We start from the raw sequence: 15,623 nt of genomic DNA, 5'->3' as shown, positions 1-15,623 counted from the left end.
TTAGAATGGGTAATTATGTATCACTTTAATATTTACAAAACAAAGTACCTATACTCTCTCATTTGATCTATCATCTATTGGTAGCATCTTGACTTTGTGGAGGATAGGGATCCGACTCCCAGAGAAGCAGGGTTATTGTGGCATAGCAGAATGAACTCTTGACTGGAAACAGGAGACTTGAGGTCTAGTTCTGGGTCTCCTACATTCTAGCTGTGTGACCATGGATAAGAAATATTTTACCCTCTTTGGTCTCAGCTTTCTATTTTGTCAGGATGAGAGATGGGGGTAGATGGTCTTTGTGTTCCCTTCTGCTTTAAGATGCTTTTGGTTTTTGGCTCCATCCCCAGTGGGGTCAGGGACCCTGGATGAGATGAGCATCCCCCCACTTTCATCTTTCAAACTCTTCTCTCCCCCTGCTCAGTACCCTCCTTCTCCAGATTGTCAAAGGACTCTTTGTCTCATGAGCTCAGTCCTTCATTCTTCTGACCTCTTTCCCTCCAAGGCTGTGAAGTCTTCCTGCCATGGCTGCAGAGCTAATGGACAGGGAGGGACTCTTGCTCTAGGCTTAGGAATATGTATTTATGGGGGAAGGAGAGATGGGGTGGTGGTGCCTGTGGAGCTTGGCTGAGAGGTTGTGCCGAAGGGAGTCATCTCCAAGAGGTGATGGGGAGTCTGCCCTCATACCTCAGCGGAGATGCTGCTTCATTAAGAGTACCCTCAGTGAGTCCTGGGATTTTCCAAGGCAACAGGGTGGAACACCACCTGGCAAGGAGTCAAGAGACTAAGCTCCATTTCTGTCCCTGCCTTAAAGGACCCTCTCTGTGCCTCAGTTTTCTCAAATATAAACAAAGGGACTGGGACTAGATACTCTCTAAGGTCCCTTTCTTCCAGTTCTCCCATTCTGTAATCTTTTCTCTAAGGATGCTTTTAGCTCTGATGTTCTAACATTCTGTATTCCAAAATCCTTCCAGGTTAAACATTCTATGGGCCTACATTCTGAGGCCACTTAGATAATCTGATGGTCTGATATTCTGGCCTGCTTAGTTTTAGGGCAAGGCCAGTAGGTTTAAGAGGGTCCGAGTATTTCCTCCCCAGGTGGCTTGTCTTCCGCCAGTAGCTGCAGGGTCCTGGAAAGCCTGCTGTTCCTAGAATCCCTGACTCCTGAAAAATTCCTTAGGGTTTGGCTCCCTCTCCTGGCTTCTAGGGAATATGTAGCTAAGTTGAATTGGTCCCAGAGCCAGAGGGGAATGGATGCCAGATAAGTGGGCTGGCCCTGATAGTCTCCTTTTATGCCTATCCCATCACTTCCCTTATGGAGGTTATTGTGGGATCTGCAAGAGAGCTGATTGAAGCTTCCCAGAGCAGGTCTGATCCTGGCCTGAGAATCCTGCCCCCCCCCCCCCCCCCCAATCAGGAGCACAGGGAGAGGGTGGGTGGGAGAGTGGGGGAGTTGGGGGTGGGGGTTATCTGTTCTTCTATATACATCATATTTACATTTCTCTGTGAAAAGCCCTAGAGCCAGACTTGGGTCTCCATTCCTTGTCCTTGTGCCTAGGCCTGCCTGCTGCCTGAGCTGGGACAATGACTGAGGCTCGGAGGGACAGCTCCAGCAGCTTACAGAGAAAGAAGCCACCATGGCTCAAACTGGACATCCCTGCTTCCACCCTGAACCCTGCTTCGGCCCCGGCCCCAGCCTCAGCAGCGGAGGAGCCCATCTTTGTGCCGGTAAGAACCTGTGAGGGTCCTTTGAGGAGTGGGGCTGGGAAGGCTTCTGCTCTGTGGTCACCAGACAAACAAGTCAGAGCTCTAAGTCCTGGGTACAAACAGGGGACCTCCTGGATGTGCTATGGGCATATTCATAAGGGGAAGTGTCATCCCATTTCCTTAGCTCCCTTGAGGTTTCCAAGAATTATGGGTAAGCTGTGACTTAGAAGTGTCCTGGGAGCAAGTTGGGTAGTTGGTCCAGCTTGGTCCACCCTCCTTGCTTCCCCTCCCTCCAATAGCCTCTGAAGCGCCAAGCCTTTCTTCGAAGTGTCAGCATGCCAGCTGAGAGTGCCCGAGTACCATCTCCCCATGAACCAACCCGGCGCCCTGCCTTGCAGAGACAGACATCCATCACCCAGACCATCCGAAGGTAATGCTCTCTTGTCCCAGGGCCCTTGAGCACTGCAGTTCATAAGGATCCACAACCTTCCTGACGAAGGCCTCATGGTATTTTGGAAGAGTTGGAGGCCTGGGTACTGAACATCATCTGGTCCTATTCTAGAGAAGGAGAGTTAATTAACTCTTGGGTCTCAACTTTCTAACAACTTCTCATTTCCTTGGAGTTCTCCTGATCCTTATGAGCCCTATGGACTACATTTGATTCAGAAAGCCTGGATGGGGGAGTAAGGACGAGCATACCCAGCGAACAGAAAAAGAAATTCAGTTTGCAAGAGAATTAGGGTAGGGATCTGTATCTTGGGCATTGGGAGATTTGTTAGGATGGGTCAGGTTCTAAGGTCAGTGGGAGCTGGTGCTACTTCCCACAATGATCAAGTGCTTTCTAGAGCAGGAGTTCTTAAACTTGAACTTTTTGATAACTATTTCAAGATAATTTATTTTTTTTTAGGTTTTTTTTTTTTTTGCAATGCAAACGGGATTAAGTGGCTTGCCCAAGGCTACACAGCTAGGTAATTAGTAAGTGTCTGAGATCGGATTTGAACCCAGATATTCCTGACTACAGGGCCAGTGCCCTATCCACTATGCCACCTAGGCACCCCGATAATTGATTTTTTTTAATTTTTAAAAAAACATTATTCAAAACAAGTAAGGAAACATTATTCTTAGAAGGGGCCTCCCCAAGATTGTCAGAAGGATTATTTGCACATAAAAAGGTTGAGAAGGCCTGCCCTAGAAGAGAGTGAAATGAAACCAACTTTCCTAATTGTATTATTCCTACTTGGCAGCAATTTCTAATGTACTGGCATATTCTGTTTTTGCATCAATCTGGATCTTGGGGTTTTGTAATTTGATAGCCAATCAGCTTTGCCAAGTGTCCTCACAGGCTGCAGTTGGCTCCACTTTCCCAGGAGGTGGTTCAGGAGTTCCCCTTGACCATAGGTGGCATGAGGAGAGACTGGGAGAGAGAGGAACACTTGATTCTGTCCAGACCTCTCCCTTACTTAGAGATATCACTTGAGCTTTCTATATCTTATCCTTAGGGCTGTCTGCTCCCTTCTTCCCTGTCTCTGGAATCCCACTAGTTTCCATTTCCTGCCTTCTTTTCCTTTTCTCTCTTGCTGGCTCTTTCTATCTATCCCATATGCTGTAATCTCCCCGCTCCTCTCATCTGCCCTTCCCTACCTCTGCTAACAGCTCTCTGGGCCTCTAGTCCCTACTGTCCTTACCTGGTCAGCTCTCCATCTCTTCTTCCTCCATGTCCCAGGTATCTGGATCTCTCACTTCTCCCCCACCTCTTCCGGGTCTGGGCATTTTGTTTCCCCTCCAGTTTACTTTTCTCTTCCTCTACCTTTTTCTTCCCCTCCCTTCCATCTTCTCCGTTTCTCTTTGACCTGCATGGTGCCCTTCCTCATCTTTCTCCTCCTCCCTCCTTCCCACCCCTCCCAAGCAGCAGCCGACAGGTTCACTTTGAACGAATCCACACCCTGCCCATCCTGGGCCACCAGGCCTCCCGCCGGCCCCTACGAAAGCGCCAGTCGCTCTCTCGCTCCCTGCTCAGGTATCTGGTGGGGAGGGCAAGTGGGCGCATGTGGAGTGTGTGTGTTTGTGTATGTGTGTATGTGTATGTGGTCTCTACCCTCACTTTGTTCTGTCCTGGTCCCTTGCACGTGTGTGTATGTGTGTGTGTGTGTGTATGTATGTATGTATGTGTGTATGTATGTGTGTGTGGTGTGTAGACTCTGTAGGAGCCAACATTAAACTGCCGGGCACATCCAGGGAGGCCTTGGTAATGCTGACCAGGCTTCCCCTTCTAGCAGACCTGTGGGAGCCCAAGGATGCTAGTGCTTTGCATGCTGCTTTTATATCATTTGCATATTGATCAGTGAATGTCTGAATGCACCCAAATCCCTTGTCCCATGCCTTATTCTTTTCTTGCTATTGATCTTCATCCTCAAGCTTTGTAAGTATCTTTTTGTCTTCTTTGTTGAGTAGGACTGCTCTTGTTTGGGCCCATCTGATTTCTGTCTTGTGCCAGGGCTCCCACAAAACAGGCAGATGCATCATAGAAAGTGGCCGCCAAAGGACTAGGGGTCTGATCCTGGATCTTTCTGTAATTCTGTGTGAATGTGGGCAAGCCCCTTTAACATTGAATTCCAGCTTCCTCTCTGCCAAATGGGTATGATCCTTGACCAACCTACTTCATGACTGTGGGGAGGATAAAATTAAATAAAGGTTGTAAAGACAATTTTAAAACCTGCTTTTCAAATGTCCAGGATTAGTATCCTTGTGCTCTGAGTGATGGCTAATGCTAATCCCAGAACACTCACAGTTTGTCCATATATGCAGTGAGTCAGGCTGCCATAGGGCCCAGCCCTCGGTGATTGTCCACAAGGCTGTTTAACTTCATTTCAGTGTCTTTCCTCTCCCCTAACCAGGAGTAATTGGAGAGAAAGATGAGAGTGCAAAACTCATGACGGTTAGGACTGTGGTCGGGCTGGTTGTTGGGGGGGGAAGTGGAGGAGAGACAGGACATAGGTAGTCATTCTGGCTCCACTTTGGACCTTCCCAGGCTGAGCAAAGCTGGGGGAAAGAACACCAGATGGTTCTTTCTTAGTTCAGAGAAAATTGTTATCAAGGAAATAGGAAGAAGTGGGGCAAGGATTGGGGTTGGGATGAGAAACCAGAGAGAGCAGCATCATGGAGCTGTTGGAGGGAGGATAAGTATAAGATATGGGGGAGACACTGGAGCATCAAGGGAGGCAGGCAAATGGACACATGAAGGGCCTGAGGGAGGAGAGGAAAGAAAAGTGGACCATGCATCAGGATTCAACTCTCGTGTTTAAAACTTCTCATTTCTGGATAGGATGGGGTGTCCTTTCCCTTTAACAACTTTCTCTCTCTCTCTCTCTCTCTCTCTCTCTCTCTCTCTTTTTCTCTCTCATGCTCTTCCCATCTAAGGCATGCTTTCCCTCTCACCCATCTCCCAGGGGCACAGCTGACTGGTTTGGGGTAAGCAAGGACAGTGACACTAACCAGAAATGGCAACGCAAGAGCATCCGACACTGCAGCCAGCGATATGGGAAATTGAAACCCCAAGTGATCCGGGAGATGGATCTCCCGAGCCAGGACAACATCTCTCTGACAAGCACAGAGACACCTCCCCCGCTCTACGTAGGACCCTCCCAGCTGGGCATGCAGAAGGTGAGAGGCCGGGGAGTGGGGGCAGGACAAAGTTCTTGGAATCTTAGTGTTTCATCCAACTCATTGAGACACAATGACTGATAAAGGAAAGAAGGGTTGTTGACCCAGAAGTCTGAAGAGGGGGTCCTTACTCTGACTAGCTGTGTGACCTTGGACAAGTCACCCTTCTGCCAGGGCCTGTCTGAGCAGCCTGTTTCCTCAACTACAAAATGGAAACAAATCCTTTGGGGAGCAATAGAGAGTCATGCAAGTCCTAATTCTAGTGTTGACTGCAATAGAGTCATGCAAGTCCTAATTCTAGTGTTGACTGCAATAGAGAGTCATGTAAGTCCTAATTCTAGAGTTGACTGTTTCTTACCTCAAGGATAGTAATGAAGATAAAAATGAGGGAATAGACTTCAATCATTTTGTAATTAAAAACTATGTAAATAAGAATTACCATTACCTTTCACCAAGTTTGGGGATTCTCCCCATACCAGTATGGCTTTGATCTATGGCCAGTTTTTAACAGTCTATAAAGCATTTTGTAGGAAACAAGCATTAACGAAGTGCCAGACACTTTACAAATATCATCTCATTTAAGCCTTGAAACAACCCTGGGAGTTTTATTTGTACAAATGGGGTACAAATTTATTTGTACAAACAGGGTCAAATATCTGAACTTGGATTTGAACTCAGATCCTCCTGACTCCAGGCCTAGCGCTCTATCCACTGAGCCACTTAGCTGCCCTCTACTCTGTCATCTCTGTGACATTTGACAGAGATGTATAACCTGTTAGATTTGGTTTCTATCTCTGTAAAATAATAGGATTCCCTTCATTTCAGTTGAGCATGCTGTTATTAAGTGCTCCATATAGGACATGTAGTCTTACAGGGACAAAGGGGAATCTCCTTGCCTTCAAGTCACTTCCTTTCTTCTTAGACCCAATTATGCTCTCTGTGGGTTCCTTCTAGCTTTAAATCTCCTGTTTCTATGAAGAGCTCTTACTTGAAACTTGTACATTTTAGAAGTCAACTTCTCTTTCTGTCTTGCTCCTAATAAATCTTGCTTCCTGAGCCTCAAGGAAGAGGCAGAGAGAGTGGGGAATTCCAGGGTGGAGCATTTAGAATTTTATTTAAAAAGTAGTTTAGGTTATGAAATACTATTGTTCTAAAGCATCTGAACAGGTGATGGGCCAAGATGGTGATGGTGGCAAAGTGAGCAGTCATTGTTATGAATAATGACAGCTGCTTAGATGTTCAGAAAGTCACATGCACAACACATGCAAGTACTCATATAAACATGTCTATATATGGTGTGTCTGTACATGCATGTGCTCATGCCAAATACACACATGCATACACAGATATGCACAGAAGACACATACAAATACACAAACATGCACGCACACTACTTTAACAGGAGTGAAGGGCTGGGTTCCCATTGAACTCTATTTGTGAGTCCTAGAATAAGTTTGGATGCCTTGGCTAGAGCTAGAATCTGGCCCAATCTGTTTTGTCTGACAGTCACTAGAAGAGCAAGATAGAATTCCCTGTGTTTGTGTGTGTGTGTGTGTGTGTGTGTGTGTGTGTGTGTGTGTGTGTGTGTAGAGCCTGGCCATGGGCATGGGGAGTGGGGTGAGAGGAAGGGGAGAGTGAGGAGGTGGAAAGCTCAGTTTCTCTCTTTTAAAACTCACTGTGATGGGTTAGGTTGTACATGCATTGGTAAAGCTAGAGAACATGCATGCGGAGCAGAATGCCAACAAACAAAGTGTTTCACCTCAGAATGACTGGTAAAAGTCATCTAAGAGAGCTGCCCTCAAGAGGAACAAGCTGCCTCAGTTGGGTAGGGAATTTATCATTGGAGGGGCCCAGAGAGTGGTTAGTCAGCCAATGGGTGGAATTTGAAGAAGGAGGGAGATTTTGGTTCAGTATAACAAAATAATTTCCTAACAGTTAGCTAAAAGTAGAATGTTTTGGGGGGCTGTATATCCTTTCATTACATTTTAGCAGAGGTTGGAAGGCCCCTTGTCAATATTGTTATGGGGGAGTTTGTTTTTGGGCAGGAGGTTGGAGAAAATGACCTCTGAGGTCCTGCAGGCCATAGTCTCACCCTATCCCTCACAACCACCTACCCTTTGGTCTAAGTTGAAGGTCCCTGTCCTCTAAAAGACCTTAGAGGTAGCATGAGTTAACTTTTTCTGTGTCTACAGGACTTGGATAGAAGAGTATATATGTATGTGTGGCCCTGACAACATGGGATAGTTCCCTGCTCCTCCCTCCCTGCCCCTCCCTTGTCCCAACTAGGCCCTGTCTCCGGTTGCAGATCATTGACCCGCTGGCCCGAGGCCGAGCGTTCCGCGTGGCAGATGACACAGATGGCTACAGCATCCCCCACACACCTATCACACCTGGGGCCACCTCCCTTTGCTCCTTCACTAGCTCCCGCTCTGGCTTCAATCGCATGCCAAGGAGACGGAAGAGAGAATCTGTCGCCAAGATGAGCTTCCGGGCAGCAGCTGCCCTTGTAAAAGTAAGTGAAGCTTGGACCCCACTGGGGAACTTATAGATTTGTCAGTCTTGGGGGGGAAGTCATGTGGGTAATCAGTGTGTATGTGTGCACACATGTATAAGTTCCTGTGTCTACACATGCATACACATGTAGGAGATGTGTGAACATCTGCATTAATATGTCACATGTATTTAGGTATGTGCTGACTTGTGGGTGCACATGGGCATCATGCATGAAGTCTCTTGAAGACATGAGGACTCCCATTGGGGTTATGGTGCCTTAGCTCACAGAACTTCACCTCAATCCCTCCCTTTCTTGCAGGGCCGTTCTGTGAGAGAGAGCACCTTACGAAGGGCCCAGAGACGAAGCTTCACTCCTGCCAGTTTCTTAGAGGAAGATACCGTGGACTTTCCTGATGAACTGGATACGTCCTTCTTTGCTCGGGTAAATGAAAAGTCACTTTTGCCCCTGATTACTAGGGCCTTGAGCATGACTTCTCTCTGTGTCTCCTGCCCCCATCTTTCCAGGAATCTCCTATCTTTCCTTTACTCTGCTGCCTTCTGGTTTGTTTTTTTTTCTACTCCATCTCCAAATCACTCAGAGGGTTCCTTCTGTTGCATCATAGCTTTGACCTTGTCATCTTCTCCTCCTTGGTCCACCATGGGATGTTCTGCCCCACTAGAAGCCCATTCCCCTGCAACTGCTCCCTCTCTGCTCTTGTGATGAGCGTCCTCCCCACAACCCCATTTGCTCAGGAAGGAGTCCTTCACGAGGAGCTGTCCACCTATCCAGATGAGGTGTTTGAATCGCCTTCAGAAGCTGCACTCAAAGAGTGGGAAGAGAAGCCACCAGAGCAGGCAGACCTCACGGGGGGTGCCCTGGACAAGAGTGAGCTGGAAAGAAGCCATTTGATGCTGTGAGCTGCTCCCTTGCTGGGGTGGAGGGGCCTCTTGGTGACAGGTGTTCCTGAGTTTGGGGGGAGAGGAATCTTAGACAAAAAGTAGGACTCACTCCCAGAATCTCTGAAGACTTTTGAGGCTCTTCTTCTCTGATGGAGAACCCAGCAGAGTCTAGTAAAAAAAATACTGAATTAGGAGTCAGGAGTCCTGGGTTCAAGTCCTTGCATTCTCTCTTAACTGTGTGGTCTTGAGCAAATCAGTTCCCATCTCTCAACTCCATTCCTCATCTTATTAAACAGATGAAAAAGGCATTTCTAGAGTGTATTTTTACTTGATAAAAGGAATAAAAAGAACTGTCCAAAAAGAAAATGGATTTCCAGGAGAGGTTCTGATAGTGAATTTTCTCATATTGGAAATCTTCTAGGGGAGGCAGAATTACCACTCTAGAAGGCATCGAAAAGTGGAGAAGAAATTTCTTTTTGAACCAGTGATTTCTGAGGGCCTGTTAGCTTTGAGATGTTATGGGAGTCATCTGTGAGCTCTCCCCTCACAGTTCTGGAACATAGTGGGTCCTTCTGTTGTTCAGTCATTTCAGTCATGTCCAATTCTTTGTGATGCCAATTGGGATTTTCTTGGCAGAGATACTAGAATGGTTTGCCATTTCCTTCTCCAGCTCATTTTATAGATGAGGAAACTGAGGCCAATGGGGTTAAGTGACTTGTCCAGAGTCACACAACTAGTGTATAGGTATATTTAAACTCGGGAAGATGAATTTGTTTGATTCCAGCCTCCACATTCCATCTATTGCACCACCTAGTTGTAGATGCTTAATAAAAATTGGTGGATTGAGATTTCCCCATGAAACAGTCATATTAACAAATGAGCCTTTTTTTTTGATGAAAATGGTTTTTATTAAGATATCTTAACAAAATGTCACATTTCTCATGGTGGGAGAGAGGGGCGGGGAAATCCCAAAATACAAGCTCTTTTATGCACTTTGAAAGGCTTTGTCAGATGAGCTTTTTAGGGAACTTATTTAACAGTTAGATGTTACTATATAGTTAGAAGCATGTACTAGTTGATATCTACTCTTGGAGGTAGAGAAGTAGAAGGTGCCTTAGCCTCTGGATATCAGGGTATGAACCTGGCCAGCTGAATGCCAGGCCTGAACCCTGGTTATTGTCTGTGTTTCAGCCCTCTGGAGCGGGGGTGGCGGAAGCAAAAGGAGGGAACAGCAGTAGCTCCCCAGCCCAAGGTGCGTCTGCGGCAGGAGGTGGTGAGTGTGGCAGGGCCGCGGCGGGGCCAGCGCATTGCTGTGCCAGTCAGGAAGCTGTTTGCCAAAGAGAAGAGGCCCTATGGGCTGGGCATGGTGGGCCGGCTCACCAATCGCACCTACCGGAAGCGCATAGACAGCTACGTTAAGCGGCAAATTGAGGACATGGATGATCACAGGTGGGGAATGGCCAAAAGGAACTGGGTCACAGGCACTGGGGGTTGGAGTGACCAGGAAGGTTGTGGACACTAAGGGGTGGAAAGAACAGGGTGATTGGGAGGCTGAGCCCTCTAAGCATGCCCATGGTATGTGAAAGATTAATTTGTTTTTGAGGCTTACATTAATAATAATAATTGATCTTTATGTAGCCCTAAGATTTGAAAAATGCTTTATATCCAGTATCTTACTTCACCCTCATTAACCTATTGAGGTAGGTAGGTATTATTTATGCTCATTTTACAGATGAGGAAACTGAGGCCCCAGAGAGGGAAAGAGATGGGAAGTTGGTAAAGTCAGAGTTAAGATTTGAATTTTGTCCTCTGTCCTGTGCTCCCCTTTTATCATTAGTCGTAATAAGATTGGATCTCTCCAGATTTTGGGGGTGGGGTTTGGAGGGGGACTTGGAAAGTAAGGCCCCTCTATGTCTCTTTGGGGCCAAGCATAGTACTGAATGCCCCCCTGTTCCTTTTCCAGGCCTTTCTTTACCTACTGGCTCACCTTCGTTCACTCTCTCATCACCATCCTGGCTGTGTGCATCTATGGCATTGCTCCTGTTGGCTTCTCTCAGCACGAGACGGTAGACTCGGTGAGGACTCTAGGCAGCTGGACGTAGCTTTAGACTCAAGATTCTGCTCATTCCCTCTCCTGGCCATTCTCTGAGTTCTCTGGCTTCCGTTTTGGCCACTCGTGCCATCCAGGGCAGACTAGGAGTTGGGAGAATACTGCTTGTTTTGTTTGGTGGCATGTCTAGGCTTTGGATCACTCCAGGGATCTCAGTTTCTCTAACAGTGTTTGACTTTGTGCCCCCAATTCCATCATTGATGTTTATTCCCTTGGTTAAAACCTCTGCCAGAACAGATCCACTGGAGAATGTCCCTGAAAAGGGAAGATTAGATAACCCTGAATCCGAGTCTCTCTCCATTGACCAGGGCCATTGAGGCAAGACACTGGATGTAGAATCAGAGGACCCAGGTTCACTTCTCCTCTGCCACATACTGTCTATATGATTTTGGCATTTACCTCCCTGGTCCTCGGTTCTCTTATCTGTAACATGATGGGGTTGAGGCCATATAATCTTTATTAAGGTCCTTCTTGTTTAGTCATATCTGACCTCATATGGGATTTTCTTGGCAAAATTACTGGAGTGGTTCTCCATGTTCTTTTCCAGTGGATTAAGGCAAACAGTGGTTAAGTGATTTGCCCAGGGTCACACAGTTAGTGAGTGTCTGAGGCTGGACTTGAGCTCCAGTCTTCCTGCCTCCACACCTAGTGCTCTAACCACTGAGGCACCTAACTGACTCTAAGGTCCCTCCAAGACCTAGATCACAGTCCTGTGAATGATCTCATGGCCCTGTGTTTTTCTTCCCTCAGTGGTCTCTAGGATCCAAGGCTTTGTTGTACTCCCTGCTTCATCTTCAGGCTGGTCATTTCCTGGCGTTCTTTCCCTTCCTGCTTCCCAATCTCAATTCAGTCCTACTTTTTTCAATGTCCCCATTTTCTCAACAGGTCCTGAGAAACAGAGGAGTTTATGAGAATGTTAAGTATGTGCAACAGGAGAATTTCTGGATTGGCCCAAGTTCAGTAAGTTTTTGTATCATAGTAGGGAATCCGACAAGGCACTCTTACCTCCGCTTCTTCTACCCTCTGGGCAACCTCAATTGGGCCTCAGTTTCCTCTGATGTGAAATGAAAGATAAGGACTACTTGATGCTCTACCGTCCCTTCTACCTAGAAATTCAATGAGGGCTTGGGGTGGGTGCCAGACAGGGGGTGTCTCTACATATCTGATCTGTGATTTCCCCCCCCTTACCTCTGACTCATTTGCCCAGGAGGCGCTTATCCATCTTGGGGCCAAGTTCTCCCCATGTATGCGGCAGGACCAGCAAGTACACAACTTCATCCAGGCCACTCGAGAGCGAGAAAAGCACTCGGCCTGTTGTGTGAGGAATGACCGATCGGGCTGTGTGCAGACTTCGGAGGAGGAGTGTTCTGTGAGTGCTTGTCTCCTGCTCTGACCCTAGTGATCCTGGAAGCCCGGGGTGCACCCTGGGGGTAGCGATAAGGTTAACAGAAGGGAAGGCCCTGCCATATTTGACCCAAGTGTCTTTCTTCTCTCCATGGGGTATAGTTGTGGAGACTAATTTGGGGTTTGCCTCAGCCTGCTGTGGTCTTGTAGCCATGGATAATCTGGGCTCCAGGGCCTGCCCTCACCATAAATTCCTTGTGTGACCTTGGGAAAGTCCCCTGGTCCCTTTTGGTCTCCTCTCTAAGGGCACCTCTGACTGGGGTGATGCTCTGGGAGAAGTACCATGCTAGAGAAGAAAGAATGTTGGCTCTGGCCTCCAAAGACCTAGGATCGAGTCCTGGCTAATTAGTGTGCAGCAAGTCACTTCATTCCTGAGCCCCATTTTCCTCACTTGTCTTGTACTGCCTGGCTGTCAACTTTAACACCTTGAGTTAACATTAGAGTTGTCTCCCTGAAGAGTGTGACCTTTTAATCTGTTTCTGCCTTCTGTGACACTGCCCCCCACCTGCCCAGTGTGCCCCAACACCAACCCCTGTCTTGTCCATAGAAAAGGGGGGAGACAGATGGAGACCCCAGGAAGCTCCTCCCCACACTTCCACTGGTGTGTCTATTTATGATTAATGTCTCTGAGTTTCCATTCTTTCCTGATTGTTAACCCCAGCCTCCAAAGTATATGATGATAATAACCTGCATTTCTATAGAACTTTAAGGTTTGTCAAGCGCTCTCTTCACCACAACTCTGTGGGGTAGGTAGTGCAAGTATTACTATCCCCGCTTTACAGATGAGGAAACTGAGGCTCTGAGAGGTTGTGACTTGCCCATGATCACACAGCTAGTAAGTGTCTGAGCTGGGATTTGAACCTAGGGCTCTTGATTCCAAGTCTTACTCTTTTCCACTAGACCTTGCTACCTTAGTAGTATTCACATCATCCTTCTCATTTTTATGATCCTCTTTTACCTTTTCTGTGTATTTAACATGAATTCAGTGCTGCTGCTGTTGTCCTTTTCTGTGTAGTAGCCCGCACGTTGAATTAGTTATCTTTACTCTGCATCATTTTTTATTTCCTCTCATATTTCTTTGAAGTCTTTGTATTTGTTGTTTTTTAAGAAAGTTGTACTTTAGAAAACACATTTTCCCAGGGTTGGGTCAGCCCTTCTCCCTTTCTCCAAATCCTATTCCCTGTCCTTCACCTAGAATCCTCTTGTGAGGCTGACCTAAATCACCCCTTTCTCTCTCCAGTCTACGCTGGCTGTATGGGTGAAGTGGCCCATTCACCCCAGCACTCCATATCTGGCTGGGAACAAGAGGCAGTTTGGGTCTGTCTGCCACCAGGACCCCAGGTAGGTCACTATGCTGGGTTGCTGAGGGGATCTGCCCAGATGGCCTTGCCATTCCCAGTCCCTTGTCTCTGGACTCGGGACCACAGCATGCTAAATTTAGACTCTTTGATGCCAATGGCCTAACCCTATTGAAGGGTGGAGGGGGGTGGAAGGGGATGGATGAGTATGTAGGGTGGAAGGGGATGAGTGCGTAGGGTCAGAGATGCTCAGATTCTTCCCTCAGCCTGGGACTGCAAGTATTTGGGCTTGGTATGGAGAAATTATCACAAATGGGTTCTGGAAAGGTGAGGTAGCCATGAGTAGGGAGTATAACTAGCTATGGCCCCTTGTAGGGTATGTGATGAGCCATCCTCTGAGGACCCACACGAATGGCCAGATGACATCACCAAATGGCCGGTAAGCAAGATATCTCTACATCATCTCTAGAGACCCATCTATCCCTTTATCCTGGAATCCTTTGACAGTGGAGGGTATCAGGAACAATCAGACTTGGGTCAAATATTCTTAATTCTTCCTGAGTTGGTAGGTCTAGCTTGATGGAAGAAAAACCAGGCAGGTGCCCTAGGGGGTCTACAAGTAGTTCCTCTCCATCCCCAAATAGATTGTTGAAGTGGCTCAAACCCTGCTTCATAAAGGAGAGACATCTTTTACCTAAGGAGAACACCAATCCTTGGAAGTTATGCATTCTTGTCCTCCTTGGTCCCTTTGCCAGTCCAGCTTCGGTCTATGTCTGGCAAAAACTGGGACAAAGAGCTCATCCTAGAAACATCAGAGTTAGGAAAAACATCATCAGATCATAAGGCAGAGAGAATCTTGGAGATCCTATCATCCCACCTTCTCAATTTACATAAAGAGAAACAGGTCCAAAGAGATCATAGAGGCAGTAGAGGGTTGAGCAGGGATTCCAATCCAAATTTTCTGACTTCGGAGCCATTTTTTCCATTTTTCCAGCTGCCAACCCTTAACATGAACCCTTCTTGTCATATAACAAGCTCTTCTAAATCTGTAAACTCCATTTTACTGAGGACATAGCAACTTAGCAAGAGGCAATGAGATAGGACCAACAAGTAAATTATGAAAATACCATGAGGAACTAGGCCTCCTGCCTGAGATCTTAGCGTTCCTTTGGTGATGTCCAATGCTCCTTCCCATATCCCCAGCTATGTATGACCAGTTGTATCCTATGGAGTGGGGGGGCAGTCTAGGAGCACTTTACTTTACCAATCCTGGCCTTCCTCACCCATATGGGGAGGGAATAACCTTCTCTCCTCACTCACTTGTAACCCAGATCTGCACCAAAAACAGTGCTGGGAACCACACCAACCACCTCCACATGGATTGTGCTATCACTGGGAGGCCTTGCTGCATCGGTACCAAAGGAAGGTAAGAGAGATCAAGCTCCCGCCTCCCCCACCTGGCGTCTCAGAGACTAGCACTGAAGGTGCCTTTGACATAAGGGACAGGTCTGAATATTCCACAGACTGGTTAATTGATTAGATTGTCTTAGGGAGGGTTAGAGGTGGACCTGGGGAGGATGACACCAGACTTCAGGGGATCACCTGTGGGGGCCCCAAAGCCTATTATTCCCCTCTGTCTTAATTTTCCTCCCTTTAAGGTGTGAAATCACCTCTCGGGAATACTGTGACTTCATGAGGGGCTATTTCCATGAAGAGGCTACATTGTGCTCCCAGGTAAGGTGGTAGAGTGGAGGGGGAGAAGTCTTTTTCATGCCAGGTAAGGAGTTGAGTAGTAGGGAGAGACAGGATTAGCAAGAAAATTCCAGGCCTTTTAGTTACAGTGGGTACCTTCCAAGCTCTACTCTTCCCCCTTTACCCCCCAAAACTTGATTTACTTCCTGGGATACTAAAAGGTCCCTCTGACCTCACAGGTGCACTGCATGGATGATGTCTGTGGTCTTCTGCCCTTCCTTAATCCTGAGGTTCCTGACCAGTTCTATCGTCTCTGGCTCTCCCTTTTCCTCCATGCTGGGTAAGTCACTACTGTCCTGGGC

The 15,623-nt window shown here is 47.2% G+C and overlaps 1 protein-coding gene across 4 annotated transcripts in view; it reads left to right on the top strand.

Moving 5' to 3' along the window:
- RHBDF1 (rhomboid 5 homolog 1) overlaps positions 1-15,623 on the top strand; it is a 47,670-nt gene that overhangs the window by 28,231 nt on the left and 3,816 nt on the right. For 3 of the 4 annotated variants that reach the window (XM_074196964.1, XM_074196962.1, XM_074196965.1), the window contains exons 2-16: positions 1,556-1,725; positions 2,004-2,134; positions 5,151-5,364; positions 7,670-7,876; positions 8,177-8,299; positions 8,611-8,771; positions 9,949-10,206; positions 10,721-10,832; positions 11,753-11,827; positions 12,075-12,236; positions 13,512-13,612; positions 13,945-14,008; positions 14,901-14,995; positions 15,228-15,303; positions 15,501-15,601. In XM_074196964.1, the coding sequence (XP_074053065.1) occupies positions 1,582-1,725; positions 2,004-2,134; positions 5,151-5,364; positions 7,670-7,876; positions 8,177-8,299; positions 8,611-8,771; positions 9,949-10,206; positions 10,721-10,832; positions 11,753-11,827; positions 12,075-12,236; positions 13,512-13,612; positions 13,945-14,008; positions 14,901-14,995; positions 15,228-15,303; positions 15,501-15,601 (2,024 nt within the window). In that variant the 5' untranslated portion in view covers positions 1,556-1,581. Of the gene's footprint in view, positions 1-1,492; positions 1,726-2,003; positions 2,135-5,150; positions 5,365-7,669; positions 7,877-8,176; positions 8,300-8,610; positions 8,772-9,948; positions 10,207-10,720; positions 10,833-11,752; positions 11,828-12,074; positions 12,237-13,511; positions 13,613-13,944; positions 14,009-14,900; positions 14,996-15,227; positions 15,304-15,500; positions 15,602-15,623 lie in introns of those variants that run through there. The other variant, XM_074196963.1, reaches the window with a different exon arrangement.

Source organism: Macrotis lagotis, chromosome 8 (assembly GCF_037893015.1).
Source record: "Macrotis lagotis isolate mMagLag1 chromosome 8, bilby.v1.9.chrom.fasta, whole genome shotgun sequence".
NCBI classification, from domain to species: Eukaryota; Metazoa; Chordata; class Mammalia; order Peramelemorphia; family Peramelidae; genus Macrotis; species Macrotis lagotis.
Note: the sequence above shows the minus strand (reverse complement) of the source record. Positions and strands in the feature narration are given on the sequence as shown.